At 30.9% G+C, this 25,854-nt stretch overlaps 5 protein-coding genes across 5 annotated transcripts; 3 read left to right on the top strand and 2 right to left on the bottom strand.

The window, feature by feature from the left end:
- Positions 1–745: 745 nt before the first annotated feature.
- On the bottom strand, positions 746–4,765 carry LOC110734125 (hyoscyamine 6-dioxygenase-like). The gene is made up of 5 exons (XM_021914179.1): positions 4,452–4,765; positions 2,304–2,404; positions 1,937–2,190; positions 1,343–1,664; positions 746–1,173 (listed from the first exon to the last, which is right to left on the bottom strand). Exons 1-5 carry the CDS (start codon positions 4,534–4,536, stop codon positions 922–924), a joined length of 1,014 nt encoding a protein of 337 aa, XP_021769871.1. The 5' UTR covers positions 4,537–4,765; the 3' UTR covers positions 746–921.
- A 2,497-nt stretch (positions 4,766–7,262) lies between these two features.
- LOC110734371 (protein DOWNY MILDEW RESISTANCE 6-like) lies at positions 7,263–11,131 on the top strand. Its single transcript, XM_021914505.1, has 4 exons — positions 7,263–7,582; positions 7,941–8,194; positions 8,520–8,838; positions 9,656–11,131. Exons 1-4 carry the CDS (start codon positions 7,388–7,390, stop codon positions 9,911–9,913), a joined length of 1,026 nt encoding a protein of 341 aa, XP_021770197.1. The 5' UTR covers positions 7,263–7,387; the 3' UTR covers positions 9,914–11,131.
- A 917-nt stretch (positions 11,132–12,048) lies between these two features.
- LOC110734604 (RING-H2 finger protein ATL16-like) lies at positions 12,049–13,167 on the bottom strand. The gene has a single exon (XM_021914766.1). It carries the CDS (start codon positions 13,165–13,167, stop codon positions 12,049–12,051), a length of 1,119 nt encoding a protein of 372 aa, XP_021770458.1.
- Positions 13,168–16,029: 2,862 nt separating this feature from the next.
- Positions 16,030–18,875, top strand: LOC110734124 (protein DOWNY MILDEW RESISTANCE 6-like). Its single transcript, XM_021914178.1, has 4 exons — positions 16,030–16,327; positions 16,806–17,056; positions 17,332–17,650; positions 18,490–18,875. Exons 1-4 carry the CDS (start codon positions 16,124–16,126, stop codon positions 18,739–18,741), a joined length of 1,026 nt encoding a protein of 341 aa, XP_021769870.1. The 5' UTR covers positions 16,030–16,123; the 3' UTR covers positions 18,742–18,875.
- Positions 18,876–19,804: 929 nt separating this feature from the next.
- On the top strand, positions 19,805–22,546 carry LOC110734370 (flavanone 3-dioxygenase 2-like). The gene is made up of 4 exons (XM_021914504.1): positions 19,805–20,409; positions 20,551–20,801; positions 21,248–21,566; positions 22,165–22,546. Exons 1-4 carry the CDS (start codon positions 20,203–20,205, stop codon positions 22,393–22,395), a joined length of 1,008 nt encoding a protein of 335 aa, XP_021770196.1. The 5' UTR covers positions 19,805–20,202; the 3' UTR covers positions 22,396–22,546.
- Positions 22,547–25,854: the final 3,308 nt, after the last annotated feature.

The raw sequence follows: 25,854 nt of genomic DNA, 5'->3' as shown, positions 1-25,854 counted from the left end.
AGGTGAATATTAGAATGTTTAAAATTCATACTTGTATATCAAATTAAAATTGACCAAAATTTTGTACGAGTTACTCGTAAATATTTATAATCCATTAAATAAATTTAGGAACATAGGCAATGTATATAGGTCAACTAATTACAATAAATCAGCTCTTTAAACTTGAATAATTAGCAAATAGCAATACCTTTGTATTTGACTTAAAAGTTGAAAAAAAGGGATGACCTAGTTAGTGTGTAGTTGGGGGGGGGGGAGGGAGTTCATATGCCCTGTGACTTTGAGGTCACAATCCTCCATGAACTACATTTGTTTGAGATAGACCTGATCAATGGGCGGGTCGAGACATAAAAAATATGCCCATTTCGCGGGTTGGGTCAGGATAGCCCTGGCCTAGTTTCGGGCCAAAAATTCCATGCCCAAACCCGTCCAAAATAGCCGGGCCAAAAAGTGAGCTAAAATAGCATAAAAATGCAATCCCAAGCCCGCCCAAAAAAATTTAAAAAATTCGGGATGGGATGGGCCGGGCCCGAAAAAGCTGGCCAAAACCCGCCCAAATTCGGGTCGGGCTAGCTTTGATCAGCTCTAGTTTGAGAGTAGTAGGCTTCCCTATTTCCCTTACCTTCCGTCTCTATTTTCAAAGCATCAACCTACATATCTAAGCTAACTAGTATCTGTGATAAGTGTTGCTTCAATAGGGTCCTCTATCTTACTAAGCAAGAAAAAGTACTACTCATAACTTCATAACTCTAGTATTTTGACATTACTTACTGGAATAATCATAACAACATAACTTTAATCTATAATGTATCTCAATAACAATATCTCTACTTTAACTTATATTTTTTGTGCGACAAAAACAATTAAAGTAGGTACAACCAACATTTTATGATGAAGGTGGTATAATTTTGGCATTGATGATTATTAGATCTTAAAATCATAAGTTTCGAGTATAGCATCTCTATCCCCATCATGGCCAGTGTGGATGTCAAAATAGTCCTTGTATCGAAATGCTTTATAAAGTGGACCACAATCTTCTGCTTCAGAAAGAGCTTTAGCTGGCTTAACAATGCACTCCATCGATGGACTGACGAAGAACACTGCAGTTGTTCGCGCGTTGTTTGAGTTTGTCACGACTCGATGCACCACCCCTTTCATCTTCCCATTGCTAACAACCTGCCTCAAGGTGCACGTCATTTAATAATAATCACGTATGCTATTTACTTATAAATTACATATTTACTTATAAATTACAAATTTACAAGGTGCTTGGTACGAGGAATAGGGTACTAGTAGAAGTGTAGAACAATTTAATAATTTTATCATTAGGAACTATATTTATTACCTCAAGTTGATTGCCCACAAAGACTAGAAATGCATTAGGAGCCGTCTCAAAACCAAACCATTGCTCATCCTTAAAGAGTTGGAGCCCCGGAATATCGGCAGGTGCTTGAACTATATTTATAAGGGTCGGATCTTTGTGCTTGGGTAGCCCTATGGTCAAGCTTGGATCAGGGCATATCGGATAGTGATTTATAGTTAAGATGTTGTCTTCTGTTAGTTCATTTGCAAAAAAATCTTTTTCTAACCCAAGTCCTTCAGATATATTCTCTAAAATCTTCATTCCCATGCCCTTCAAGGCAACAACATATGCCCCAACTATCTCCCTGAAAATTTAAGCATGAGAGTAAAATACGAGTATACGACTCGTTAAAGTTGTTTAAGTTGTACGTATTTAGATCAAAAAAGGACTATGTACTCTGTATTCAATTGGTAGACTTTAGTATTGAGGTTTATGTACTTATACTTTTAAAAGAAGCCAACACGTCTATTTTAATTAAACGAATGTAGACAAGCCGACGTGCCCATATATGTCACATCTCGGTTCATATTTAAATATGTGTTAAAATTAATCTTTAGTAGTGATCTGATTGATTACCTATAATTTTTGGGATTTTGAGGCCAAAATTTGATGCATTCCTCCAAAGGGTTGCAATTGTGCCTCAAAACATCCCTCCAAAAGTGAAATTCCTCGGTATCATAGTTGTAGCTGCTCGAATAAATTCTGCAAATATTTTTTAAATCCTCTTTCATGTTTATTTTCGATCTTTCCTCTGGAGGTAAATTAAATACTTCCTTGAACACGTTCATTGCATTATTCATTAACTCGCTAGAAATTCCATGGTTTATCACCTATTTTGAGAGAAGGAAAATAAAGAAATTAAAAAATTATCCTTAGGATCAAATTATTAATAATAACATGTAGCTATACAATTGTCACATAATTAATATCGTGATGTATGCACCTGAAATAATCCCAAATCTTGGCTTGCTTTCATAATGTGCTGGATTGAATTCTTTTCATCATTTAGATCAATTATTGGAATTTCTATTTTGCCTGCATGACCTGAAAATAATATATATAGAAGGATTCTCAACTATAAGTTTCTGCATGCTTGTCTTAATAATGCTAAGTTTAGTTCACCTAATTAACTTATTACTTACCTCAAATTTCATATCAAAGCAGATAAAAAAGTTCAGATTAGATCAAAATAGAAAGAAAAAAAAAAGTTATTTATCGTTTAATATCTTAAGCTCTGTAATGTAAAAATTCTATATAAACTACATATATGTAAAACATACATTTATACAATATAAAGCAAATTTGTGTAACCAATGGATGGTCATACATTATAGAGATAATAAAAAGAGAGTATGTATTATGAGTGATTAATTGAGTATATCATAGGTATTTTCCTTGATTGAATTTTAGTTGATTGAATTAATTATTTTGGTTGATTAACCTTCATTTTTTTTTCTATTTTATTTATATGGTTAATCAAACATTTTATTTATTTTTTTTCTCAAAAATGTAATGAAGTATAATTGGAAATTTTCATTAAGTAGTTGATTTTTATTCAAATCGTGAAGGAGGGACATAAAAGAAATTAATATTTGGACAATAAATTCTTAAATTGTAGGTAAATAATTTGTCACCTTGATTAATGATTGTATGTGAAGTTGAAATTTGATTGATTGCAATGTTTTTTTTTCCTCCTTAATTCTTAATAATTTTTTTATATAATTTAAAAAAACAATTTTAATATTAAGTTATGAGGAGTATTTATGTCTTTTTAGGTGGACACCAAGTCCCCCCACACTCATATAATAGAGATATAATACAATGTTGATTAAAAAATAAAAAAAGTCAATATTATGAATTTTTATATTAATACCTATAAAACAACATGTTTCATGATAAACTTGATTTTAATATATACATTAGTAAAAAAATAAAAATTATGATCAAAATTAGTGCTTCGTATATGAATAGTAAAAATAAATCAAACGTGACAATTAAACTGGGTCATAGGTAGCCTGTTTTGTTCGTCTTATTTTCACTTATTTTGGGTTTAATAAGTTCAAATAAGTTTAGTTTAGGAAAAATAAGTTTTGATAGGGGTTACCAAGTTCAATTATAATAAGTTTTAATAAATTCTAATAAAATCAGATAAGCTAAGCTAAGTTAAGATAAGTAGGTGAATAGAATACACTTGTAGTAACTTATTTAGGCCCTGTTTACTCCACCTTATTTTTGCTGAATTAAATATTCTTTATTTTTTTTATATATTTTTTTTTTATTGAAGTGAAATTATTTTTAATGAAATAATTTTGTTTTTTTTTTTTTTTACTGATTCTCTGTTATATTTTTTCATTAAAGTTATTGATTTTTACTAAACCGAAATTAACTTTGCTGAAATAAAATAGTTTTATTGAACTCAAATTATTTTTACTGCTGAAGTTAACCGATATTATACTAAGTAATTCCGAGTAACTTGATTGTATGAACTTTAATTAATTTGAATCTATCTAAAATTATTTATATATGCATTTATCCGACTTATTTGATAAAAAATAATTCACAACAAAGTTAAAAATTACACATCTATGATCTATCTTGTATCACTCTTTTTAGTTAAAGGACGGCTATATACGAGTTTCTCGTTTTCTTATGAGAGTAATCTCTAATTGGCTTGTCTATCAATTTGAAATGAGAGAGAGCATAATTCTAAATAAATAAATACAAGAAAAGAACATCCATGAGTATTGTTTATTTTTCATTTAATCTTAAAATGAAAAGCAAAAACTAACTTTGAGTTAATTGGCTACACAGAACACCCACACAGCCGCATGGGTATATATAAAAAATTTCAGTCAATACATATGGTACTAACACTACAACCTCACTCATTTAATTTTTATTTGCTAACTACTAGCAAACAAGCACATCTTTAGTTTTTTTTACAACAAGAAGCACATCAAATTTTATTTTACTTTGAGGTACATTAATTAAAAGAAAAGTTGAAAAGAAGATCTCGGGCCAAGTTTGGTGAAAGCCAACTGAAGAAGCAGCACAACATGAAACATATATAAATTATGAAGTTTATACTAACCCGTTCTTTTTTCAGGCGGAAGCACATACTTTTGAGGAATTTCTCTATTTGCAATAATAACGCCAGTTGAGAGGAGGTTCGCCATAATTAGTATAGCTGCAATTTATGATGAGAAAATGAATTAGCCATTTTGCCCCCCTCTTTATAGTACTGTACAACTTTAGGTGCAACTTTTTTGCTAAGAAATAATTGTTTTTATAGAAATTTCAAAATATTTGTAAATTAAAGATATTGTACAATCTTGAATGATTATTGCCATATAAAAGTATGTATTTAATTTGAGTGTTATCTTGATTGATTATATCCATAAGACCATAAAGGAATATCTTGATTTTAACCAAAAAATAAAAAATAAAAAATTAAAGGAATATCTTGATTGATTTAGTTTTAACATACTATTCTGGGCTTAGGGCCCAAACAATGCCACGTGCTATTAAAGTTTCTAGAATTTGATTTTTTACGTTTAATTCAAGATTCAATGCATTTATGCCCGTTTATTTCACCTTATTTTTGCTGAACTGAAATTATTTTTTGATGAACTTAAATTAATTTCAATGAACTGAATATTTGTATTGATTTTTTATTATATTTCTTATTAATAGTTACTGAATTTTACTAAACTGAACTTATTTTACTGAACTAAAGTTATTTTTATCTAATATTATTTTTAAGGTGAAGTGAACAAGCCTTATAAATAAGCTTAGGTGTTACATGACATTTTCCTTATTTTATGAATTATTCACGTCTTGTGTTTAAAATATGTATAAGATTAAAAATTAAAGTGTTAGCCCCTAAACTATTAGCATATTACATGTAATTCTTATAAAATTATGAAAGCTATTCACACATTTTATGCATTGACATTGTCAATTATTACTGATCGAGTAACCCCAGTAATACTGACCTAGTAACCGATATAACACTAACGAAATAAACCTCATGATGACTGGCCACAATATGATTAGCCACATATACGAATTTGTGATATTAAAATACATGAACTCAAATTATATTAAGTTTTATGGCAAGTTGAAATTTAACATGTAAGGTGGGAAAACTCAAGTTTGCAATGCAAGTGTAAAAATTTGAGAATGAGCAACCCAAGTTCGGCCTATACTTACTCAATCAGTCAAGTAGTAGCACCCCATTTTGCATCCATGAGTTGGCCAATTCACTAATTTAAAGTTTAATTAATTTTTTATAATTATATTTATGAATTATGAGTAAAACTTAATTTGCTCTAATTGTCCTTTATTGGCTGTATATGAACCGCTTAGTCAAACAAATCTACGCATTATCCACTCAAATTACCATACCCTAAATGGTATACTCTTATATTTAGTAAATTTTTATTTTATTTTTTTAAAAAAAAATCCTGTTATAAAGTCATCCTCGCCTCTTTATTTATTAGGATTTAAATTTGAATGAAAATAGATTAAGAAATATTTTTTTTTTTAAAAGTAACATAAAAATTATCAGCGTGTTTTGTGTACAGTTGGCCACATCATGTAACCACTTGTAAAAGAACACAGTAACCTATATAACACTGACCGAGTAACCTTTGCATGTAATACTGGTCAAATAGCCTCTAAAATACTGACCAAATAACTCTTATAACACTAATGAAGTAATTCCTATAACACTAACAAATAGAGTAACCTTTATAAAAGTAATCCCTATAATAACACAACGAAGTAGCTTATAAGAATTTGTGAAAAATTACAAATTGTAAACTGATGAAGTTAGGCAGAGAAAATATACAAAAAGATTGTCGTATACTGAAAAAATAATTTATTATTTAAAATGGCCTAACTTGACAATAATATTAAGAAAAAAAAATTCATTAAAATGGCATCAGATTGCAAATGATTGTAGAAATATAAATGATTCTTATTTATTTAATGTTATTTTAAAATCATATCTTTCTGATTTCATTTAAATTCTATATAATTGTTTTGTTGTAAAGTTTTAAACTAGCATGAAGTCTTACTTAGTTACTTGCACTTGCACACAATGCATGCGTAAATAAAATACAGTCAAGTACACCATTTGACAAAATTTATAGTCTAAAATATTGGATTTTTTTTTTTTTTGACAAGTAAAATATTGAAAAATATCATATTTTCCCTATTTTTATCTTGTAATTATCCATGGCATTTTCAGAAGATAAGATCGAAATTAATCTCTATTCTATAATTAGCCATTATAAATCCTTATAATTGATTTATAGTAAGCATTGCGTGCTTGTTTTGTCTTCCCTATTTTAGAGTATTCTCTTAAGATAAAACTTATGCATGGTTCAAAAAGTGAATAATTTTCATAATTGCATATATATTCTCTATTTAGAAAGCAATCTACCTTCTTCTTAATCATTAAATAAAAATATTCACTTAATTTATTTATTTAAATCATCAAATATTCATTTAATTTTGAATGGAAAGGATATACAGAAAATTCTCATATATGAAGTAACACACAAATCGCGTGCAACTTTTAAAAAAAAAAATGTGCAATAAATATTGTACATTCGTTGTAGACTTCCCCTAAAATGATTAAAAGTTATCTCCAATATGAATAAAAGTTATCTGGTATAAATAAAAGTTGTTTATGCTTTATTGATAAAGTTATTTTCTTTAGATGATTAAATATCAAATCTTAGTGAGTGACAATGAAAGTAATTATATTTCATTGTTACAATTTGAATTTATCTAATTGCCTATTTACAAATTTACCTCGAACAAGCAAGCTAAAAGTTACGCTAAACTGTTCAATGTACATATAAATTATTGTAAACCGGGTATACACAAAAGTTTTTGTAATTTTATAATTAACCTTTTCATGCATCTATATATACTCTACTCCATAGATTCGATTCTTCACAAATATAATATTTGCACCTCTCTCCTTTTCTTTAGTGAGGTAAAGTGCAAATTATAATGGAGAAAAGGATGGTTTCAAACTTGTCTAATTTGCCTAAAAGTTACATAATACCTCCAGAAAAAAGACCTGGAAATAATTTTTATCCTATATGCAATATTCCAGTTATCGATCTATCCAAAGCAAAAGGTGTTGATCGACCAAAAATTATCAATCAAATTATGCAGGCTTCTACAAAGTTTGGTTTCTTCCAGGTTAAATTATTTTCCCTTTTATCTAATATTTCATTATTCCATAACAATTTTGAGAAAATACATTCATTTGTTTGTACATTTGTTATTAATTTTTTTTTTTTTGAAAGAACATTTGTTAAACTTTGATTAATAGTTATGTATTTGAGAGTATATAATTAATATATATCCTGTCCAAGATATTATTTATCAAGCATTATTGATTAGTAGTAGGGTTTGGTCTTGGCTCAAGTTTGTCACAATGCAAGCAAAAAAAAAAAAAAAAAAAAAAAGGAGGAAACATTATTGACAATAAATATTTTTGGTCCGGATGAGTCATAAGGACGTACAAAATTAACTTATAAACTTAATTGTGAACTAGGTGATCAACCATGGAGTTGCAATAGAAGTAATGGAAGACGCGATGAAAGTGTTTAAGGAGTTCTTCGAGTTGCCTTTCGAGAAGAAATCTCACTTATATAATACTCATGATGAGAATGTGAAGTGCAAACTTTATACAAGCAGTTCTAATTATGAAAATGAAGAAATTCACTATTGGAGGGACTGCTTGATACATGATTGTACTCCTTTGAAAGAAAGCTTTGATCTTTGGCCCCAAAACCCTCCTAGATACAGGTAATTTCACTTAGGGCATTTTAAAGTCGTGGTGAATAAAGGTACTTTCTACTATCAAATACATGGGTGCTTAATATTATTATTATTTTATACGAATAACAATTATGTATATTATTTATAGATAATTATTTTGTATATGGTATATATGGACATATATAATATAAAATTGTAGATGAATAAAAATTACTTGCACAAAAAGGTATTCAATTAAGCTAAGCTTAGTGACAATATAATCTAGGACCACTACATCTGTTTACTCAGTTTTTAATTTAATTTTTACCAAACTGAAACTAATTTTATGGAGTGAAATCTATTTTTCATGCAGGGAGGTGGTAGGGGAGTATTTGAGTCAAGTGGGAAAGCTAGGATCAAGAATTCTAGACCTAATAAGTGAAGGATTAGGGCTTGAATCTGATTTTTTCGCGCATGGTTATAAGGAGGACTTCTTCTTTACCGTGAACCATTATCCACCATGCCCTGATCCAAGTTTGACATTAGGGTTACCAAAGCATTGTGATCCAAATGTAATAACTTTGCTTCTTCAAGATATTGTTCCTGGCCTTCAAGTTTGTGTTGACAACGAATGGCAACTCGTTCAGCCTTGTCCAAATGCTTTTGTGGTTAACATGGGCCACCAAATGCAGGTATCTTTTAATTTAATTGGCGAATTCACAATATGTTGTACTGTGACTTCTTTTGATTTTGAATAACTTTATTCACGACCTAATAAATATCAATTTTGTTACGTCTAAATATTGGTTTTTTTTTTTTTTTTTTTTTTTTTTTTTTTTTTTTTTTTTTTACAAGCACGTCTAAATATTGTTAACTTGTACTTTGTAGCATTTTTGATTAACTCGTCTAACCATATATGCAAATATATTAATTAATCTCATTCTCGATCTACTTAATTACTTGTTTAAATTGGTCTTTTACATTCTTCATACATATCTTAATATGTATAGTCGTATAGATGTACATGTACGACTTTGTACCCTTTATCCCCCTTTTTTTTCCCTTAATAAACCAGTTTTCTATTTCAAAAATTATCCTAACATGATATAGATCACTATAAATTTCAAGTTTCTATATCTATATTTCCTTGAATATATATATATATATATATATTTTCTTTTTTTTTTTGGACGGATAACATAGTGCATTCATACTTTATTAATTATTACTCTGCGAAATTGTGAAAATATAAGAATTTGTTTGGCATCGTTTTTGGTTTTTCTAGTTTTCTGTTTTTTTGAAAATAAAAAACCAACAACAGGAAACAAGAAAAAGGTATTTCCACTTTTCTGTTATCAGTTTTCAAAATTATCATAATTTAATAAGTTTGATTAATTTTTGATTCATTATAGAATATATATATCATATGATTTTGAAAAACAAAAAACCAAAAAACAGAAAACCACAGCGATGCCAAAAGAACCCTAAATTGTGATGTTTTATATGCAGGTTATAAGTAATGGGAAGCTAAAAGGAGCAGAACATAGAGTTGTGACAAATGCAGAAAAGTCTAGGACAACTGCATCATACTTCGTTGTGCCATCAAAGGATTGCATCCTTGAACCAGCAAAAGCTCTTACTAAAAAGGATCTACCACTCTATAAGCAATTTCGATACGCTGAATTTATGGAGACTTACAAAGCCCTTAATACTCAAGAACCTGAAAATCTTTTAGAGCCTTACAAGATTAAAAAAGAGGTGATTTAGATCGAATTATCGAGGATTAATAAGGAAGCTAAGTAAACAATATTAAAGTTTAGATTAATGAATAGTTATTGAGTTATAGACTCATTATATTGGAAGCAAAACATTCTCCTCGGAAACACTAGCTACTATGTATATATAATGGTATAGTACGTGCTTGTTTGGTTGAACTTGAGAAGTTATATACGAAGAACTACATATGGTTTTTTTTTTTTTTTTTAAAATTTTTTTTGTTGCAATTTAAAATGTTTTGTGTCTTTTTTGGTTGTAATAAACTTTGATATGGTTGTAAACTTGTAACATGCAAAATGGGTATCTTTATTAGTTGTAATTGGTAAATTTTCCTTTACTTATCTAGGTTAACTTTTAACATTTTGGGGTAAATGAAAAATCATAGCCACTGCAACTTACCCTCTTTTTTTTTTTTTTTTTTTTTTTTTTGGGAGAAGAAACTAATAACCTCAATTCTTTACTAATTAGAAATTTTCGCTTCCTGTTTTTTTGATTGATCTTCACAGAGATTCATATATAAAAGTGATGCCAAATTTCTTGACTTATTAGAAATAATAGTATTTTTTTTTTTTGGACATAAGGGTTTTTTTTTTTTTTTTGAAGGGAAAGATAAAATATCATTAATTGAAAGCCATACGACATCTACAATAAGCATTATAGAAAAATAAAATACAGTCTAAATTAATCAAGTAAAAATCCTCTTTAAAGAAACTATGATGATGAGAAACTAGATCTGACGATGAAGTACAGTTCCCGATTGTTCGCTGAATTATGCAGCCTTCTGTGAGGGAGTCCATTTTCTTGACATAGTTTTGGGAGGAAAATTCATTACCTGACCATGTCGATCGCATCCTCAATTCCAACGCCAATTGCAAAATTGTACGAATAACAACCCATGAATCCAATCTTTCAAATAACACCCTAAAAATAAATTCCAATCTTCCATAAGGGAAGAGAAGAAATACAAGCACCAAACTCTCACAAAAGGAGAGAACAAACCCAAAAATTGGAAGAAAACTCTCATAAAGAGAGAGTAAGGAGAATTATTAATGGCTAAAAACAAAAAAACAAAGGAAATAAAGAAAGAAATGGGGCTTACCATCATCAAAGAGATGACGATGGTAGCCCCTTGCGGTTGCCAAAGATTTTAGGGTTTTTTTAGGGTTTTTTTTGGAGAGGGAAAGAGATAAGGGTTTTTTTTTTTTTGTTAAAGTAAACAATTCCATTAAAGTTTGGATATTGTGAAATTATTTGTTGACAATTGTATTGATTTAAGGAATGAAATAAAATAATTTTGTACTGTATCATAAACAATAGAAAAACTTTTTATAGTAAATTTTTTTATTCACATTAAGGCGCTAGTCAACCATATATAATGTGACATTTGCTGATATTTTGCCGTAAATACTGCCGTGTGATATGGGAGAAAAATATTTGTAAATGATAAAGGAAATAAATAAATAAAAAAAAAACAAACAAACAAACAATAAGATTTGCTTATAAATCACTAGAACAACTCAGGAAGTCAGGAGTCAGGACATTTAGTAGAGCACATGCTTCTGAATATTGTGCGTTAATTATATACGTAGTAGTAATGTAGTATTATATAACCAACTAAACTTTGATTTACAGATATAGTCCGTCAAGAAAAAAAATACAAGATACCTATTGATCAAGATCACTATGATGTGTGAATCTTTTTATTTTACGGAAAAATATTTGTAAATAATCTATCACTCTTTTCATCAAGTGAATTTTCGCTATCATAATTTTAGGTGACCTAGCTATAATTATGCAAGGATACAATGCTTTACATTAAATTAAATGCGGTCAACCTTGATTAAAAAATAAAAACTCCAATGAATTTCCAAAATTTCCGCAGGTGCTTTAGAACACCCTTAAACACAACTCCTAATGTTCAGATTGGATCACATTTTCCCGTCAAAAATATAAAATCGATCACATTTCACCAGTACTAGCTAGACTAATGTTCAATACTTGTACATATTTTGTATCTATCATCGCTACATGTATACAAAATAAATGGAATAAAGTAAAAATAAAAAACGATTGAATGAATAGAATCTAAACAAGAAGCTAAGTACAAGATTGAAAAAATTCATGGATCATAATCGATCACATTCAATCGGAAGAATTGAAGAACTTCTAGATCCTCGACCATGTCCAAATGAGAAGAAAGACGACCTCCTAACCCTTCCATTGTTACCAGCATTATTGTTACACTCTTCATAATGTGTACTACTAACCTCATTATTGTAAATATTGTTATAATTAGCATATAATTGCCTATGATTCTGCCTTACAATCTCTTGAACTTGCAAGATTAACCCGCGATCTGCAACTGAATCCATAGAAAACGACCTCCTAATCGGTTGTTGCACCTCGAATTGCTCATCTTTATGCCTTGAAGTAATGCATTCATCTCCCATGATAGACAAGTTGTGCAACTTCCTAGCTAACTTGTTGTTATTGTGTTCTGTTTTCCTCTGTGTTTGTGTAGCAACTCCTTCAATATCTTGATCATCTCCAACTTCGATGACTAAAAAGTCTTGATCATCTCCATTGAAATTAACCATGCTTAAGTTGCCACTAAACAAAGGCGAAAGAACTTCCTGAGGCGACGAGCTTGGTGCAATGATGTGATCGAGAGGATACTTCGTTCTTCCTGAAATGCTTGACCTACATAGAGGGCAACTTGCATTGTTCAAGAGCCAAACATCTATGCAATCCAAGTGAAAAGTGTGGTTACACCTAGGAAGAACTCTTAGCATTTCTTTCTCTTCGAATTCATTTAAACAAACCGCGCAACCTCTAAAGCTCTTGCTATTTCCAAGGGCTAAACCGCGGTCATTGGCAGTATGTGACTTGTATTGGATTGCGGGGATGTTGTTGATGAGGAACTCATCTAGTCCCCGATGATGGAACCCATCCATCATCGGGGAGAAGGAAATGATGGAGCCATCATCGTTTCGTGGGGTTCCTGATATTGAGAACCTTCTTAAGGGATCAAGGTTTTGCCAATTCAAGCAACATTTGATCACAAAGATGTAGTAGCTTATTAGTAGAATGGCAACTGCCATAATGGCTAATAATGCAACTGCTATTGGGAAGTCTGAATTTGAAGAAGTGTGGTTTATAGGTGGTGGTTGGTGTTGTTGTTGCCATTGAGAGGTAATTGTGTTGTTTTCTTGTTGGGTTTTTAGATGTTTGGTCAATGAATTCATAACTTTGAGATTGGAATTGGGGAAAAATAAAGAAAGTTTGGGGTTTTAAGAAGTTAGTGTTTTGAATGAGATCTCTTTGTTGAGAATCTTGAGATCTCCAATAAGGGAAACACAAACATCAAAAAAATTAAATTAAATTTAGTATGTGTTGTAATTTGTTGTTTTTTTAGAGATATGGGGTGAGGTGGGTCCTAAATGTGAAACATTTACTAAGAAAATTAAGAACCTTATTTTTGTGTTTTAATAATGTATAACGATTGTTTTATGTTGAATGGTACAAAGTCAATGATACATGGGAAGACTTTATTAAATAAAAAAGAGAAAATATTGGCCTAATTAAAAAAAAAACAAAAAAAAAAAACATTACATGTTAATTATTTTTTTAATTACATTTTACTACTCCTATTTCAATTTATTTACATTCTTGAGGTATGAATTATGGAAAAATGCTAAAAATGAATATATATATATATATATATATATATATATATATATATATATATATATATATATATATATATATATATATATATATATATATATATATATATATATATATATATATATATATATATATATATATATATATATATATATATATATGAAAATGTAACATTAATACACTGATTTGCCCATGATTTTGTTGTGCATTCTTAATTAATACCAAATTGAGAAATATATTAAATGTTTATTCTTAACCCTTAGAGAGTTAGAGCTACATATAACATCATCCTTATTTATAAGATATTGATAAAGTATAAAACATATTCTTGGATTTCAACCATAAAGTTAAGCTTTTCAAATGGAATATGACATGATATTAGAGACAGCGTGACACAAAGATCATGGTTCAAATCTCATCCATCCCCACTTTCAAATGGAATATTTCACACATGATATGTGAGGGCCCATGCTGCATCCACATTTTAAGTGCAAAGAGATCTTATGTAAGTGAGCGTATAAAACATATTACTGCGTCTCAACTATCAATTTAAACTTTTGAAAGCACTACATTTTACATATAGTGACTCGAACCATCAACCGAGTCAATAATCAGTGTAACATAGACAGATACTAGTAGTTGAGAAAAGTGGTATTATACTTTGTTAATGGGATTGTGGGAAAGTGAGTAGTTGTGCATTTTAGGGAGTAATAATATTTAAGTAAGATAGAATTTTAAGGTCGGTGTTTAGGGGTGATGGTTAATCTTAAAAGTGGGGATATGAATTGGTCCCCACCGTGTGTGTGGTAGCCTTGTGGGAGTACAATGTGGAGAGTTGACCATTTTTCTAGAAAATTGGAGTATGGTAGATGGTCCATCTACGTTCTCCATGCCACTTTGTTTATTCAATTAATGTAAATAATACTATGCTTCGTATTTATTTTAATTTTTGTTTACATGATTGTGAAGGTTATAAGATTCCACTTGATTTGAAATCAAGTAAACACTTCTATGGTTTATTACCAATCTACGTAAACACTAATTAGAATAGCCAATTAATGAAAGAAGTTTAATTGATCAAGTAAACACCCAATTTACAAAATAGAAATTCAACTAGCTAGGTAATTCCCAATCCTAGTCGAACCATGCTAATTGATTTTATTCCGTAGGTCATAGCACCATTTTGAGTAAATTAATTTGCATTATTTATTTTTTACATAATAATACATTGCAGTAAATAAAAACAAAGTCAATGTAATCAACGGTCAAGATTAGATATTTAGGAGACTTGTAGGAAAGTCTCTCCATCAAACATTTGACTCTAAAAGTAAAATAGTTTTTAGATTCACTCATTTCGTAATTGTTTAACATAATCACATTGTATTGCGAAGATCACCCTAATCAATTGTGGAGTATCGATTTTAAAAATCTACTTTAATTGACTTTTTTAACCATAATCACCCTAAATAAATGATTCTTAAATTTGAATAAAAAAAAAGAAAGGATATAATGCATCATATCAGCAAATAGCAACAATATCAAGAGTCTATTTTGAATTTAATTTATGCATGAACTCATGCAATAAATTAGGGAATGGTGCTCCTTCTTGCTAACTATTTGTGGATCATATATAACTATTTGATTTATATTCTATATTTAATTAGTTTTCTCTCTATCTTAAAATATAATGCATATTACTATATTTTGGACCACATTAGTTAAGACGTTACTTGTTAACATCCCTTTCTTCCAAGTTGCATCATCATCAACAGCCGATTAATTAAGCACTGAAAGAGAAATTTTAAAATAATGTTTCTTTCTTATTAAAGTCAAAATCCTCCCCACCTTTGCATATAATGTACTTCACGTCATCTTAATAAAACAGTACGAATATTATAATATATGTTAACTGCACGCATATACTACACCTAATTGCACACGATGCGTGCTTTATATTTCGAAAAACATGTACAACAATTCATATTACGTTTTAAGAGAGTACATATTAAAGCAAGCTAAGGGCATTTTAGCTCAGATCATTAGAACTTTAGGTAATAGACACCAAATTAAATACCTCTAGAGTTGGCTAATATAATAATAGAGATCAAATGAAAAATAAAAAGGGATAAACATGCTACTTCTAGATAGAATAGGATGTATATACAATAATGTAACCGAAACAAATATCAAATATTATTATTCAATATTCTAGTTGACATTTTTGTATATTATATGATCAATAAGAAATTAAGCCGTGACAAATTAAACATCAAAAAAATAGCATGAGTTAGCCAGTTAAGTTATCTTCAATATTATTGAGATGACATTACATTAATTAATTAATTCAAATCCTTTTATAATTAGCCAAAAAAAAAAAGAATATTTTTATAAGTTGACCTTTTCATACATTGTATGTTCTTCTTAGCTTCATATATAAATGCACTAAGATAATAAACTTCAAACTGAATTAAAGTTATAGCAACATTTTTCTAGTTAGTGAGTTTAAGGGGTTTAATGGAGAAAAAGATAGTTTCAAGCTGGTTTAATGGGAAATCGTTGCCGAAAAATTATATAATTCCTCCAGAAAAAAGACCAGGTGAAATTTCTTATCCTGCATGTGAAATTCCAGTGATTGATCTCTTCAAAGCTAATGGAAATGATCGAGAAGTTGTTATCGACCAAATTATCAAGGCTTGCAAAAATTTTGGTTTTTTCCAGGTTCTTATTCGTATTCCTTTTTTTATGCTATTATTATTACTAACCGTATAATAAATTTTCAAAATGATTGATTTTAAAACTTGCTAGTTGGAGTTTTACCTCGTAACCGATTAGGGTGTTACATATTCGTAGTACAAACGAACACTACAAATATATTATAGGAGATAATTCTTATAGTTTTAGTTATTGCCACATCAAAAAAAAAAAGTACAGAGTAGTTTAATTGATTTAAGAAAGAACACTCTAAGACGTACTTTTACATTTTATTACTAAGTTATTTATCATAAACCAAGTGGAAAAATATTCTGCATATATTTTCTACCAATAATTATTGTCATATACATAAATATAAATATATTAGAAAAAAGAAATGTACAAGTAATATTGGCAATGCAAATAACAGAAATTTTATGTGGATGAATCTTTTATAATAATGTGATAAATAGTGTTAATTATATACGAAGTATATATGAAACAGGTGATCAACCATGGAGTTGCAAAAGAAGTAATGGAAGATGCTATGAAGGTGTTTAGGGAGTTTTTTGAGTTGCCTTTTGAGGAGAAATCACATTTATATTCTGAGGAAAGTAATGTGAAATGCAGACTTTATACAAGCAGTTTTGACTACGCAAATGAAGATATTCACTATTGGAGAGACTGCTTGAAACATAATTGTGCTCCTTTGGAAGATTGTATTGATTCTTGGCCCCAAAACCCTCCTAGATACAGGTAATTATACTTATTCGCTCCTTTGATTTCTCCTAATTATTATTAAGGACATTGAAAACTGTGAAAAAGGTGAATGGAACCGGCATTTGCATTCATACTAGATTTAAATACTTTATAAAAATTATGTAGCTTCTTATATATTGTTTTTTATTCATGCATCTTTTTTATATTTGTAATAAGATGACAAATAAGATACCTCAAATTCATTCTAATTTAAATGTATAAGATTTTTTCTTGTTTACGTATTCACTAGTGTATTCGTTCATGATATGTAGGGAGGTGGTCGCGAAATATTCTACTCAAGTGCGCGAGCTAGGGTTGAGACTTCTAGACCTAATATGTGAAGGTTTAGAGCTTGAATCTGGATTTTTTGGAAATGGTTATGATGAGAATTCTTTCGTGTCAGTGAACCATTATCCACCATGTCCTGATCCAAGATTAACTTTAGGGTTACCAAAGCTTTGTGATCCAAATGTAATAACCCTTCTTCTTCAAGATACTATTCCTGGCCTTCAAGTTTGTGTTGACAACAAATGGCTCCTTGTTAAGCCTTGTCCAGATGCATTTGTGGTTAACATGGGCTACCAAATGCAGGTAAAGAATCTTTCACCCGAACTTTATGTATCTTATCTTATGTTATCTTATTGACTACTCCCTCCGTCCCATAATATGTTCCTGTTTTTCTATTTTGGAGATCCAACATGTTGTTTCTGTTTCTATTTTTGGATAATATGTAAAGACCATTATACCCTCACTTTTTTTAACTTTATTCATTGTACTTCCTAAATTACCCTTGAATTTTGCACATGCCTTGTACTTTTTTCCACTTTCTCTCTCTAACTTTTGTCCATAATTGTACTTTTCACTTTTATTAATGTACTTCATCCACTTTCTCCTCCTATTTTCTTAATTACCGTAAAAAAAACACAAACAATAACTATATTATGGGACGGAGGGAGTATAAATTAATCTTATCTAAGCTTATTACATCTTATCTGAATTTATAGTCTTTAACTTATCAAACTGACTTATTACCTTATTTGGACGAAAAACTAATCATATATCCTAAAATAGTAACAGTTTGCGTGAGTGATTTCAATCTCCCATAGTACCTTACTTGAAGTGAGTAAATAACAATAGATACAAACTCATAGACATTAAGAAAATGCTACCCTTTGAGGTAAGATTGGAAATATATAAGTTAAAGCATAAATTAAATATTTATAACACCAATTGACCCATGATTTTGTCTTGCATTCATAAACTGATACACTCATACTATACACATAGTCACATATGTAGGCATTAGAGCTGCATACATCATAATGTCATCTAGTGAAAAGTTGTGTATATGTTGAGAGATTAGAAGCTTAAAACAACATGAGATCCAAATGTTTAATACTAATACATGGTGTATAATTTATTTATGGCAGATTATTAGTAATGGAAAGCTGAAAAGTGCAGAACATAGAGTGGTGACAAATACACAGAAAGCTAGAACAACTGCAGCATACTTCATTTTACCATCAAAGGATTGCATCATTCAACCTGCTAAAGCTCTTGTTAAAATGGGTGATCCACCACTTTATAAGCAATTTCAATATGCTGAGTTTATTGAGACTTTCAAAGCTCATAGTACTTGGGAACCTGCTAAAGTTTTGGAGCTTTTCGAAAATGTACAGTAAATAATAAAATCGGGATCATTTAGTATGGAGTATATAATCTAGAGATGAAATGCACATATTGGTATTAATTAGAGTATTGAGTAATTAGATGAACAAATATATGTACCTTTCAATCAGTTACATAAATAATACTTACTCCGTTTCTAACATACATGCATTGTTTTGACAATTGTGCAATCAACAACTTCTATATATTAGTACTACCTCCGTGTCGGGGTATGGTCCTACTTTTCTTGGGGTTGCACTCGTGGGCATAACGGTTATTAATAGACACATAATACACTAATACATGTACGTACGTATCTTGCCTAAACAAAATCCTAACCATACATACAAGCAAGAAAAGACAAAAGACCCATGAAATAAAGGCTTAAAAATAGCATAAATAAAATAGAATCTTGCTAACAAGCGCCCCAGAGTGATAAATAAGTAATTAATATATTACTTAAAATAGTATTAAATTCGGAATGCATGACAAAATCACGCGTCGATTGGTGTAATTAATGTTAATTTTAGTTTAATATTTTTATATTTAGTTCTCTTATCTAATGCCATGGGACGCTCGTTAACTTTTACCAATAAAATAAACCCAATTATAGTACTTCGTAGTATATCTGTGTATATATTTTTTTTTTCTTAACGATAGTATATCTGTATATAGATGTGCGCACTGACCTAAAATAATATAGGACCTTCCCGTCAAAAAAAAAATATAGGACCTTATCATTGTAATTTATCTATTACAAATATAATATTACGTTGAATAAATAATTACTTCGTATGCTATTATTACCACTCAATAAGTCACTATTCAATAAGCCTATTTTCTATAGTTATCTCCTTTCTTCATCAGACACTCTCAATCAAGAAATTCCAGGTAACTACATACGAATATTCACTTATTTTTACAAATTTGATTACTTTCATTTCTTTCTTGAAAAAGGATATGATTAATATTTCTTCTAGATAAAGGATCTTATTTGGTATGTTTGAAAATTTTGATTCATTACTTTTACTACTACATGCTATTATTTTCTAGATTTAGAGGTTCATTTTGCTTAGCACAGTCACAAAAGTTGTACTGAATTAGCAAGTTTATTAATTTTGATAATCGACATTAGGAGTAAGATGCAAACGCGTACAAGTAGTGATTTTTTTTTTTTATGGGAGTGATTAATTTATTTAAATGATGTACTTATAAGTTTACATTAGTATGCGACCTTGTTTTACTCCATATCTATACAGGGATCTACTCATCTACGGAATTTAAGTCATAAATCCAATAATAAACACTTAAAATCTAAGGGTGACTTGTTACTTCGTGTGATTTTGGTCATATTGCCCCCTTTGTGGTTAATGACTTTATTGTAATTGTTTCTAAAATTGTAGGTTCAAAATTGTTATAAGACATTACAAGAAGCTCACTCTCTTAAGTTTTCAAAAGCTAATTTAACAAACTAAATGGCGGTGAATTTTGTTTCTAGCTGGTCAGATGGCACAACATTGCCTGAAAGTTATGTGTTTCCGCCGGAGAAAAGGCCGGGAAAGGATGTTGTTCCGACGTCTAAGAATGTTCCGGTTATTGATCTAGGCAAAGCCGAGGGAGAGACTCGTAAAGAAACAATTCAAAAGATCATAGAGGCTAGCAAAGAGTTCGGATTCTTTCAGGTTTGTAATAAGCCTTATTTCTTTGTTCAGGTTGTTTGTTATTTGAATTAGAGATGATCATGGGTCAGAATTAAATTTTTTTAACCTAATTATATTGGGGTGAGTCTGTGGTTAATAACTTGGTACTTATATGTTATGCAGGTGATTAATCATGGAGTGCCGAGAAAAGTGGTTGATGAGACGAGGGAAATTTTTGAAGAATTTTTTGAGCTTCCTAAGGAGGAAATATCGAAATTTTATTCATCGGATATTGGTAAGAAATGCATAGTTTTCACAAGCAATATTGATTTTGATAAAGAAGATATTCACAATTGGCGTGATTCTGTAAGGCCCTTGTGTACTCCTTTACAAGAATGCATCGAATCTTGGCCCGAAAAACCTACTAGATGCAGGTAATGGACTTAACACCTACATATGTACAAGTTCTTGAATCATAGAAATTATAATAAGCTCAAACGTAGATTTACTTTCTTATACGATACGTGAATGAATTCCATGGACCACGGCAATTAAATTGGTAATATATCTGTCATACCTACCCGGTATGATTCAATATCAAGGACCTACTAGATGCAGGTAATGGACTTAACACCTACATATGTACAAGTTCTTGAATCATAGAAATAATAATAAGCTCAAACGTAGATTTACTTTCTTATACGATACGTGAATGAATGTCCATGGACCACGGTAATTAATTTGGTAATATATCTGTCATACCTACCCGATAAACCTATGCATGTGAGCGTCTATCAATAATAAACTTTATGTTTATCAATGGCATATATATAGTACGGAAAAAATAAACATTTTTAATTTAGTAAGTAAAAATTTTCAGGAAGGTTGTTGGGGAGTATGTACGCGAAGTTGGGAAGCTAGGATCAGGATTATTGGAGCTGATAAGCGAAGGACTAGGGCTCGAACCGGGATACTTCGCTAACGAATTGAGTGAGAATCATGTTATGGCTGTTCACCATTATCCACCATGCCCTGATCCTAGCTTAACCTTGGGAACCAGAAGACATAGTGATCCTGGCCTTATTACTTTTGTTCTTCAAGGGGATGTTCCAGGACTTCAAGTATTGAAGGATGGCAAATGGATTGGTGTCGAAGCAATTCCTCATGCATTTGTTGTCAACATTGGATACCAATTACAGGTACTCGTAATTTTTAATGTCTTTGGTTAGATAATATCGCAGGTAATTCCTACTCGTGTTAATGTGTACGTCTTCATTAATTTCCATTACCGCCTATAGAAAAAGTAACGAGTAGACGTGGCATGTAACTATTAAACAAATTTTAATTTAGTTTTCTCTAATACGCAATGTCCCACTTTATAGCTCGCCCCAATCAATCAACCTAGTCCAATGGCTGAAAAGTGGTTAGGAAACATATGCATAAAAAATTCACCAAGATATTCATGTGAGAATATAAGATAATTGCATATAAAATTACACATAAATTCATTATTGTTGCATGGTCGATTAATAAAACTCTGATTAGCGTATTATATTCTTCTTTCCACTTAAAATAAAACAAGTATAATTTGACTTATTCATCATTTTAATGTTAGCTCAATCAAGGACATTAATTAAGTTTATGTTGTTCCACAAATCTGTTCAATGTGCTAGACGCCTAGACCATGTAACATTCTATAGATAGAATAGACGAAGAATTCCTAGGAATTATTGTTTGATTTTAGGATTATGTAGCGAAGATATTAAAATGATCTGGTTCATATGCAATTTGCTGCAGATTGTTAGCAATGGAAAGCTGCGTAGCGTGGAGCATCGAGCAGTAACAAACAAGGATGAAGATCGATTTACAGTAGCGTCGTTCATCGAGCCAATACGAGAGTGCATTGTAGAACCTGCTAAAGCTCTTGTTGATGCAAAAAATCCTCAACTTTATGAGGGTGTTCGATATGCAGACTTCGTTCAAATGTTCAGGACATCTTATTTGGAAAAAAAGGAAGATGCTAATTAAGTAACCTTATATGTTTAGAACTTTGTTGTAATGAATAAGAGTATTATTGAGTAATTATGAGTACTGGCTCATTAGATAAACAAACATACGGAGTATGTACTTTAGACCTTGTAATTAGTTATATGAATAATACTTACTTCGTTTAACAATACATATTCTGCTTTGGATGTTGATCATCATTTTATTATTGATTTTAATTGTCTTTGTGATCTTGTTTTGCATATGCCAGATTTCTATACTCCTTCTCTTTATGAGTATGGAGCAAATGCATCTTTTGGTTCTGATTTGCATATGGATGAGGAGCAACAGTTCTTGGATGCAATGGCTATGGATGCCCCTGTTTCTTCTGACTCTGGAAGAAAAGAAGACTAGAAGATGCTCATGATTCTGCAACTTCTAAATCTACAAAGAACTGATTTCTCTATGGTGGTGTTTAGGTTTTTTTTGGGTTTATCAGCACTACCTTGCTGCTATGTATAATTTTAATGATGCTGCTATGTATAGTCTAATGATGCATTATATTTCTCTTATGCTATGTAATTATGCTTTATGTCTACTGTTTTTTGCCTTGTCAGGCCAGTTCTTTTTTAGTGTGCTGTCTTATGAGAGGCTAATGAGTATTATAAGTTATGTTTTCTACATTGATTGTGCTTCTTTTGTCTCAGTGTTTTTTATTTGTCTTTCATGTAAGCATATCTCAGCCAACTTTATTTATAGTTTTTACTCAAGCATATCCAACTGGCCTTCGAGTATTTTTATGTTTTCCTTGTTTTTCGTTGCCCATACTCTAGTCTATTTGGTGTGTAATCTATGTCCTCCCTTTATGGTTAAACCTCCGTTCATTAGTTACTTGTTCTTGTTTTTGTCTAGCTTTCGTTTTGCATTGTCAAATAAGTCAACCCTTATTTGGCTAGTAGTATTTACTAACCCGAGGTTGCTTTGTTACGGTTATCATATGGACACAATTCTTTGTTTAAGAAATACTCTGAGATATGTATGGACACTCTATTGGCCTTTGTTTTCGAGCATTTTTGACATTCTTTTTGACAACACTTACTACTCAATTTTATTTCTCTACATTGTCTTATTTATATTTGTCCTTTGCTGTCTTTCAGCTGAGCATGCTCAAGATTCTTTGGTGCATTTTTCCTAGTCTAGAAATATTGAACTTTTTTAATAAATCTAAAAATAAGACAGGTTGGCTAGCTTTGAAACTGGATATGGAAAAGGCATATGACAGAATAAAATTGGGATTTTTTATGGGCAACTTTAGCTGTGTTTGGTTTTGATAGTACTTGGATTGGGTGGATACAAGCTTGTGTTACTACAGTCTCCTATTCACCCATAGTCAACTCAAATTCCTCTAATTTAATTATACCGTCTAGAGGACTCCGTCAAGGTGACCCTTTGTCCCCAGTTTTATTCGTCATTTGTATGGAAGACCTATCAAAAAAACTGTTGTCTGAGGCAGTTTTAAATAGACACGGCATTGGTTTTAAGATTTCTCCTTCAGCCCCAATTATTCCCTGCCTTTTATTTGCTGATGATAGCCTTCTTTTTTGTAAAGCAACTTCTACTTCTTGTGTACATATTTGTAATATTTTATCAGAATTCTCAGCTCTCTCTGGTCAACTGATAAACTATCATAAGTCCTCTATTGTTATTTCAAAGTTGGTTCCCTCGTCAAAAAAACAAAATCTAGCAAGTTATTTTAATATGACCCCTAAATCTTTTTTAGGAAGATACGTGGGGGATTTTATTCATTTCCTCGTCCTTTACAAAGCATAATTTTCAACATTTGATTGTCAAAGACGAACAAAAAATGAACAATTGGTCTGCTAACACGATCTCCAAAACCGGAAAAATTGTTTTAATTCAAAGTCATTTGGAGTCAATGCCCTCATACGCTATGTCCACAACTCGTCTTCCAAAATTGACTACAAATTCTCTAGACCAGATAAATCGAAAATACTTTTGAAAACAATCCGCTGACAAGCAGGGAATTCCTATGGTGGCTTGGGATACAATTTGTCAACCAAAGGATTATGGTGGCCTTAGCCTTCACAAGACAGACACCATTAATTTTGCTTTTTTAGCTAAACTAGGTTGGAAAATTATTTCTGAACCAAATAATTTATGGGTTCGCTCTGTTACGGCTAAATATTTGTCGCAAGAAAACCTTTTTTGAATATTGCCCACGGCGCAAAGACTCCTGGATATGGAAGAAAATTCTGCAAATACGACCCCTTCTTCTTCGTGGTTCCCGATGGAAAATTGGTAATCGGACAAGTGTTCTTTTTTGGTTAGACAATTGGCGTGCCTATGAGAATCTTATTTCTTTGTGTAGTTTGGACATCTCTACTGTTGCCAATTTGGATATAACTGTGGATCATTTCATTAATAGTAATAAAGAGTGGGATCGCAACTACTTCCTGATCATCTAGTTTATCTCATTAAAGGTATACCCCTTCCTGCTTCAGACATTCAAGATGAACCTTGTTGGGGTTTGTCAAATAATGGGAATTTTACTGTTAAATCGGCTACATGGCTAGCCCATAACATTCCTTCTTATACTAAATGGGAGTTTGCATGGATTTGGTTGGTGGAAATTTCACCTAAACTTTGTCTTTTTATATGTCAACTATTACATAACGTTCTCCCTACACGAGCTAATCTGGCTCATCGTCATATTACTATCCCAACTTTATGTCCTTTTTGCCAACTTACCACTGAGACTCAAGATCACCTTTTCCTTTCGTGTAATGTTGTGCAATCATTCTGGAAACATGAGGCTACTATCAACTGAATCTGTTCTTTACATACCCCTGGATATTGGTATTTTTTTGTTATTTAAAACTTTAAGAGGCAACTTCTCTTTGTTTTTAAAAAAGATTATTACTTTCATATGGAGTATTTGGAAAACCCGAAATGCCTTAATTTTTAAAAATACCCCTGTTTCGTCCTTGTCTACTCTTTCTCGAGCTCAAGTAATTTACTCTGAATGGACTATTAGGACTTGTTTAGACTCTCATGAGGCTACTCCTACTCTGTCCCCAACTCCTATTAATATATTTCATGTAGCTTGGTCCCCTCCCCCTGCTGGTGTTGTTAAAGTTAATTTTGATGGTTCTATTCGAAACGGGTCCGGTGCTGCAGGTATTGTTATTAGAGATCACTTTGGCAATAACATCTGTAGCCGTACGTTTAATTTAGGGGCGAATACTCCTCTAATTGCTGAAGCTATAGCTTTCCGAAATGGGCTCCTATTGGCCCGCGCCAATAATTTTTCTAATATTTTAATTGAAGGTGATAACTTGCTTATTATTCACATTTTGCAGGGTAAAGCTCAGTGAACCTGGAAGATTCACCTATTGATGGATGATGTCAAAGATCTTCTTCGTCATTTCCGCTATGTGGACTCCAAGCACATTTATAGAGAAGTCAGTGGAGCAGCAAATT

The sequence above is a fragment of the Chenopodium quinoa genome, unplaced genomic scaffold (assembly GCF_001683475.1).
Source record: "Chenopodium quinoa cultivar QQ74 unplaced genomic scaffold, ASM168347v1, whole genome shotgun sequence".
In the NCBI taxonomy this organism is placed as follows: Eukaryota; Viridiplantae; Streptophyta; class Magnoliopsida; order Caryophyllales; family Amaranthaceae; genus Chenopodium; species Chenopodium quinoa.
This window is presented reverse-complemented; position numbering and strand designations above follow the sequence as displayed.

Excerpts from the sequence above, each read along its gene's own strand:
- LOC110734125 (XM_021914179.1), bottom strand. The coding sequence starts at position 4,536 with ATGGCGAACCTCCTCTCAACTGGCGTTATTATTGCAAATAGAGAAATT. Across the intron at positions 2,405-4,451 it reads TCCGCCTGAAAAAAGAACGG|GTCATGCAGGCAAAATAGAA; the intron begins GTTAGTATAAAC and ends TATTATTTTCAG. Across the intron at positions 1,665-1,936 it reads CAAAATCCCAAAAATTATAG|GGAGATAGTTGGGGCATATG; the intron begins GTAATCAATCAG and ends TTAAATTTTCAG.
- LOC110734371 (XM_021914505.1), top strand. The coding sequence starts at position 7,388 with ATGGAGAAAAGGATGGTTTCAAACTTGTCTAATTTGCCTAAAAGTTAC. Across the intron at positions 8,195-8,519 it reads CAAAACCCTCCTAGATACAG|GGAGGTGGTAGGGGAGTATT; the intron begins GTAATTTCACTT and ends TTTTTCATGCAG. Across the intron at positions 8,839-9,655 it reads ACATGGGCCACCAAATGCAG|GTTATAAGTAATGGGAAGCT; the intron begins GTATCTTTTAAT and ends TTTTATATGCAG.
- LOC110734604 (XM_021914766.1), bottom strand. The coding sequence starts at position 13,167 with ATGAATTCATTGACCAAACATCTAAAAACCCAACAAGAAAACAACACA.
- LOC110734124 (XM_021914178.1), top strand. The coding sequence starts at position 16,124 with ATGGAGAAAAAGATAGTTTCAAGCTGGTTTAATGGGAAATCGTTGCCG. Across the intron at positions 17,057-17,331 it reads CAAAACCCTCCTAGATACAG|GGAGGTGGTCGCGAAATATT; the intron begins GTAATTATACTT and ends CATGATATGTAG. Across the intron at positions 17,651-18,489 it reads ACATGGGCTACCAAATGCAG|ATTATTAGTAATGGAAAGCT; the intron begins GTAAAGAATCTT and ends TATTTATGGCAG.
- LOC110734370 (XM_021914504.1), top strand. The coding sequence starts at position 20,203 with ATGGCGGTGAATTTTGTTTCTAGCTGGTCAGATGGCACAACATTGCCT. Across the intron at positions 20,802-21,247 it reads GAAAAACCTACTAGATGCAG|GAAGGTTGTTGGGGAGTATG; the intron begins GTAATGGACTTA and ends AAAAATTTTCAG. Across the intron at positions 21,567-22,164 it reads ACATTGGATACCAATTACAG|ATTGTTAGCAATGGAAAGCT; the intron begins GTACTCGTAATT and ends AATTTGCTGCAG.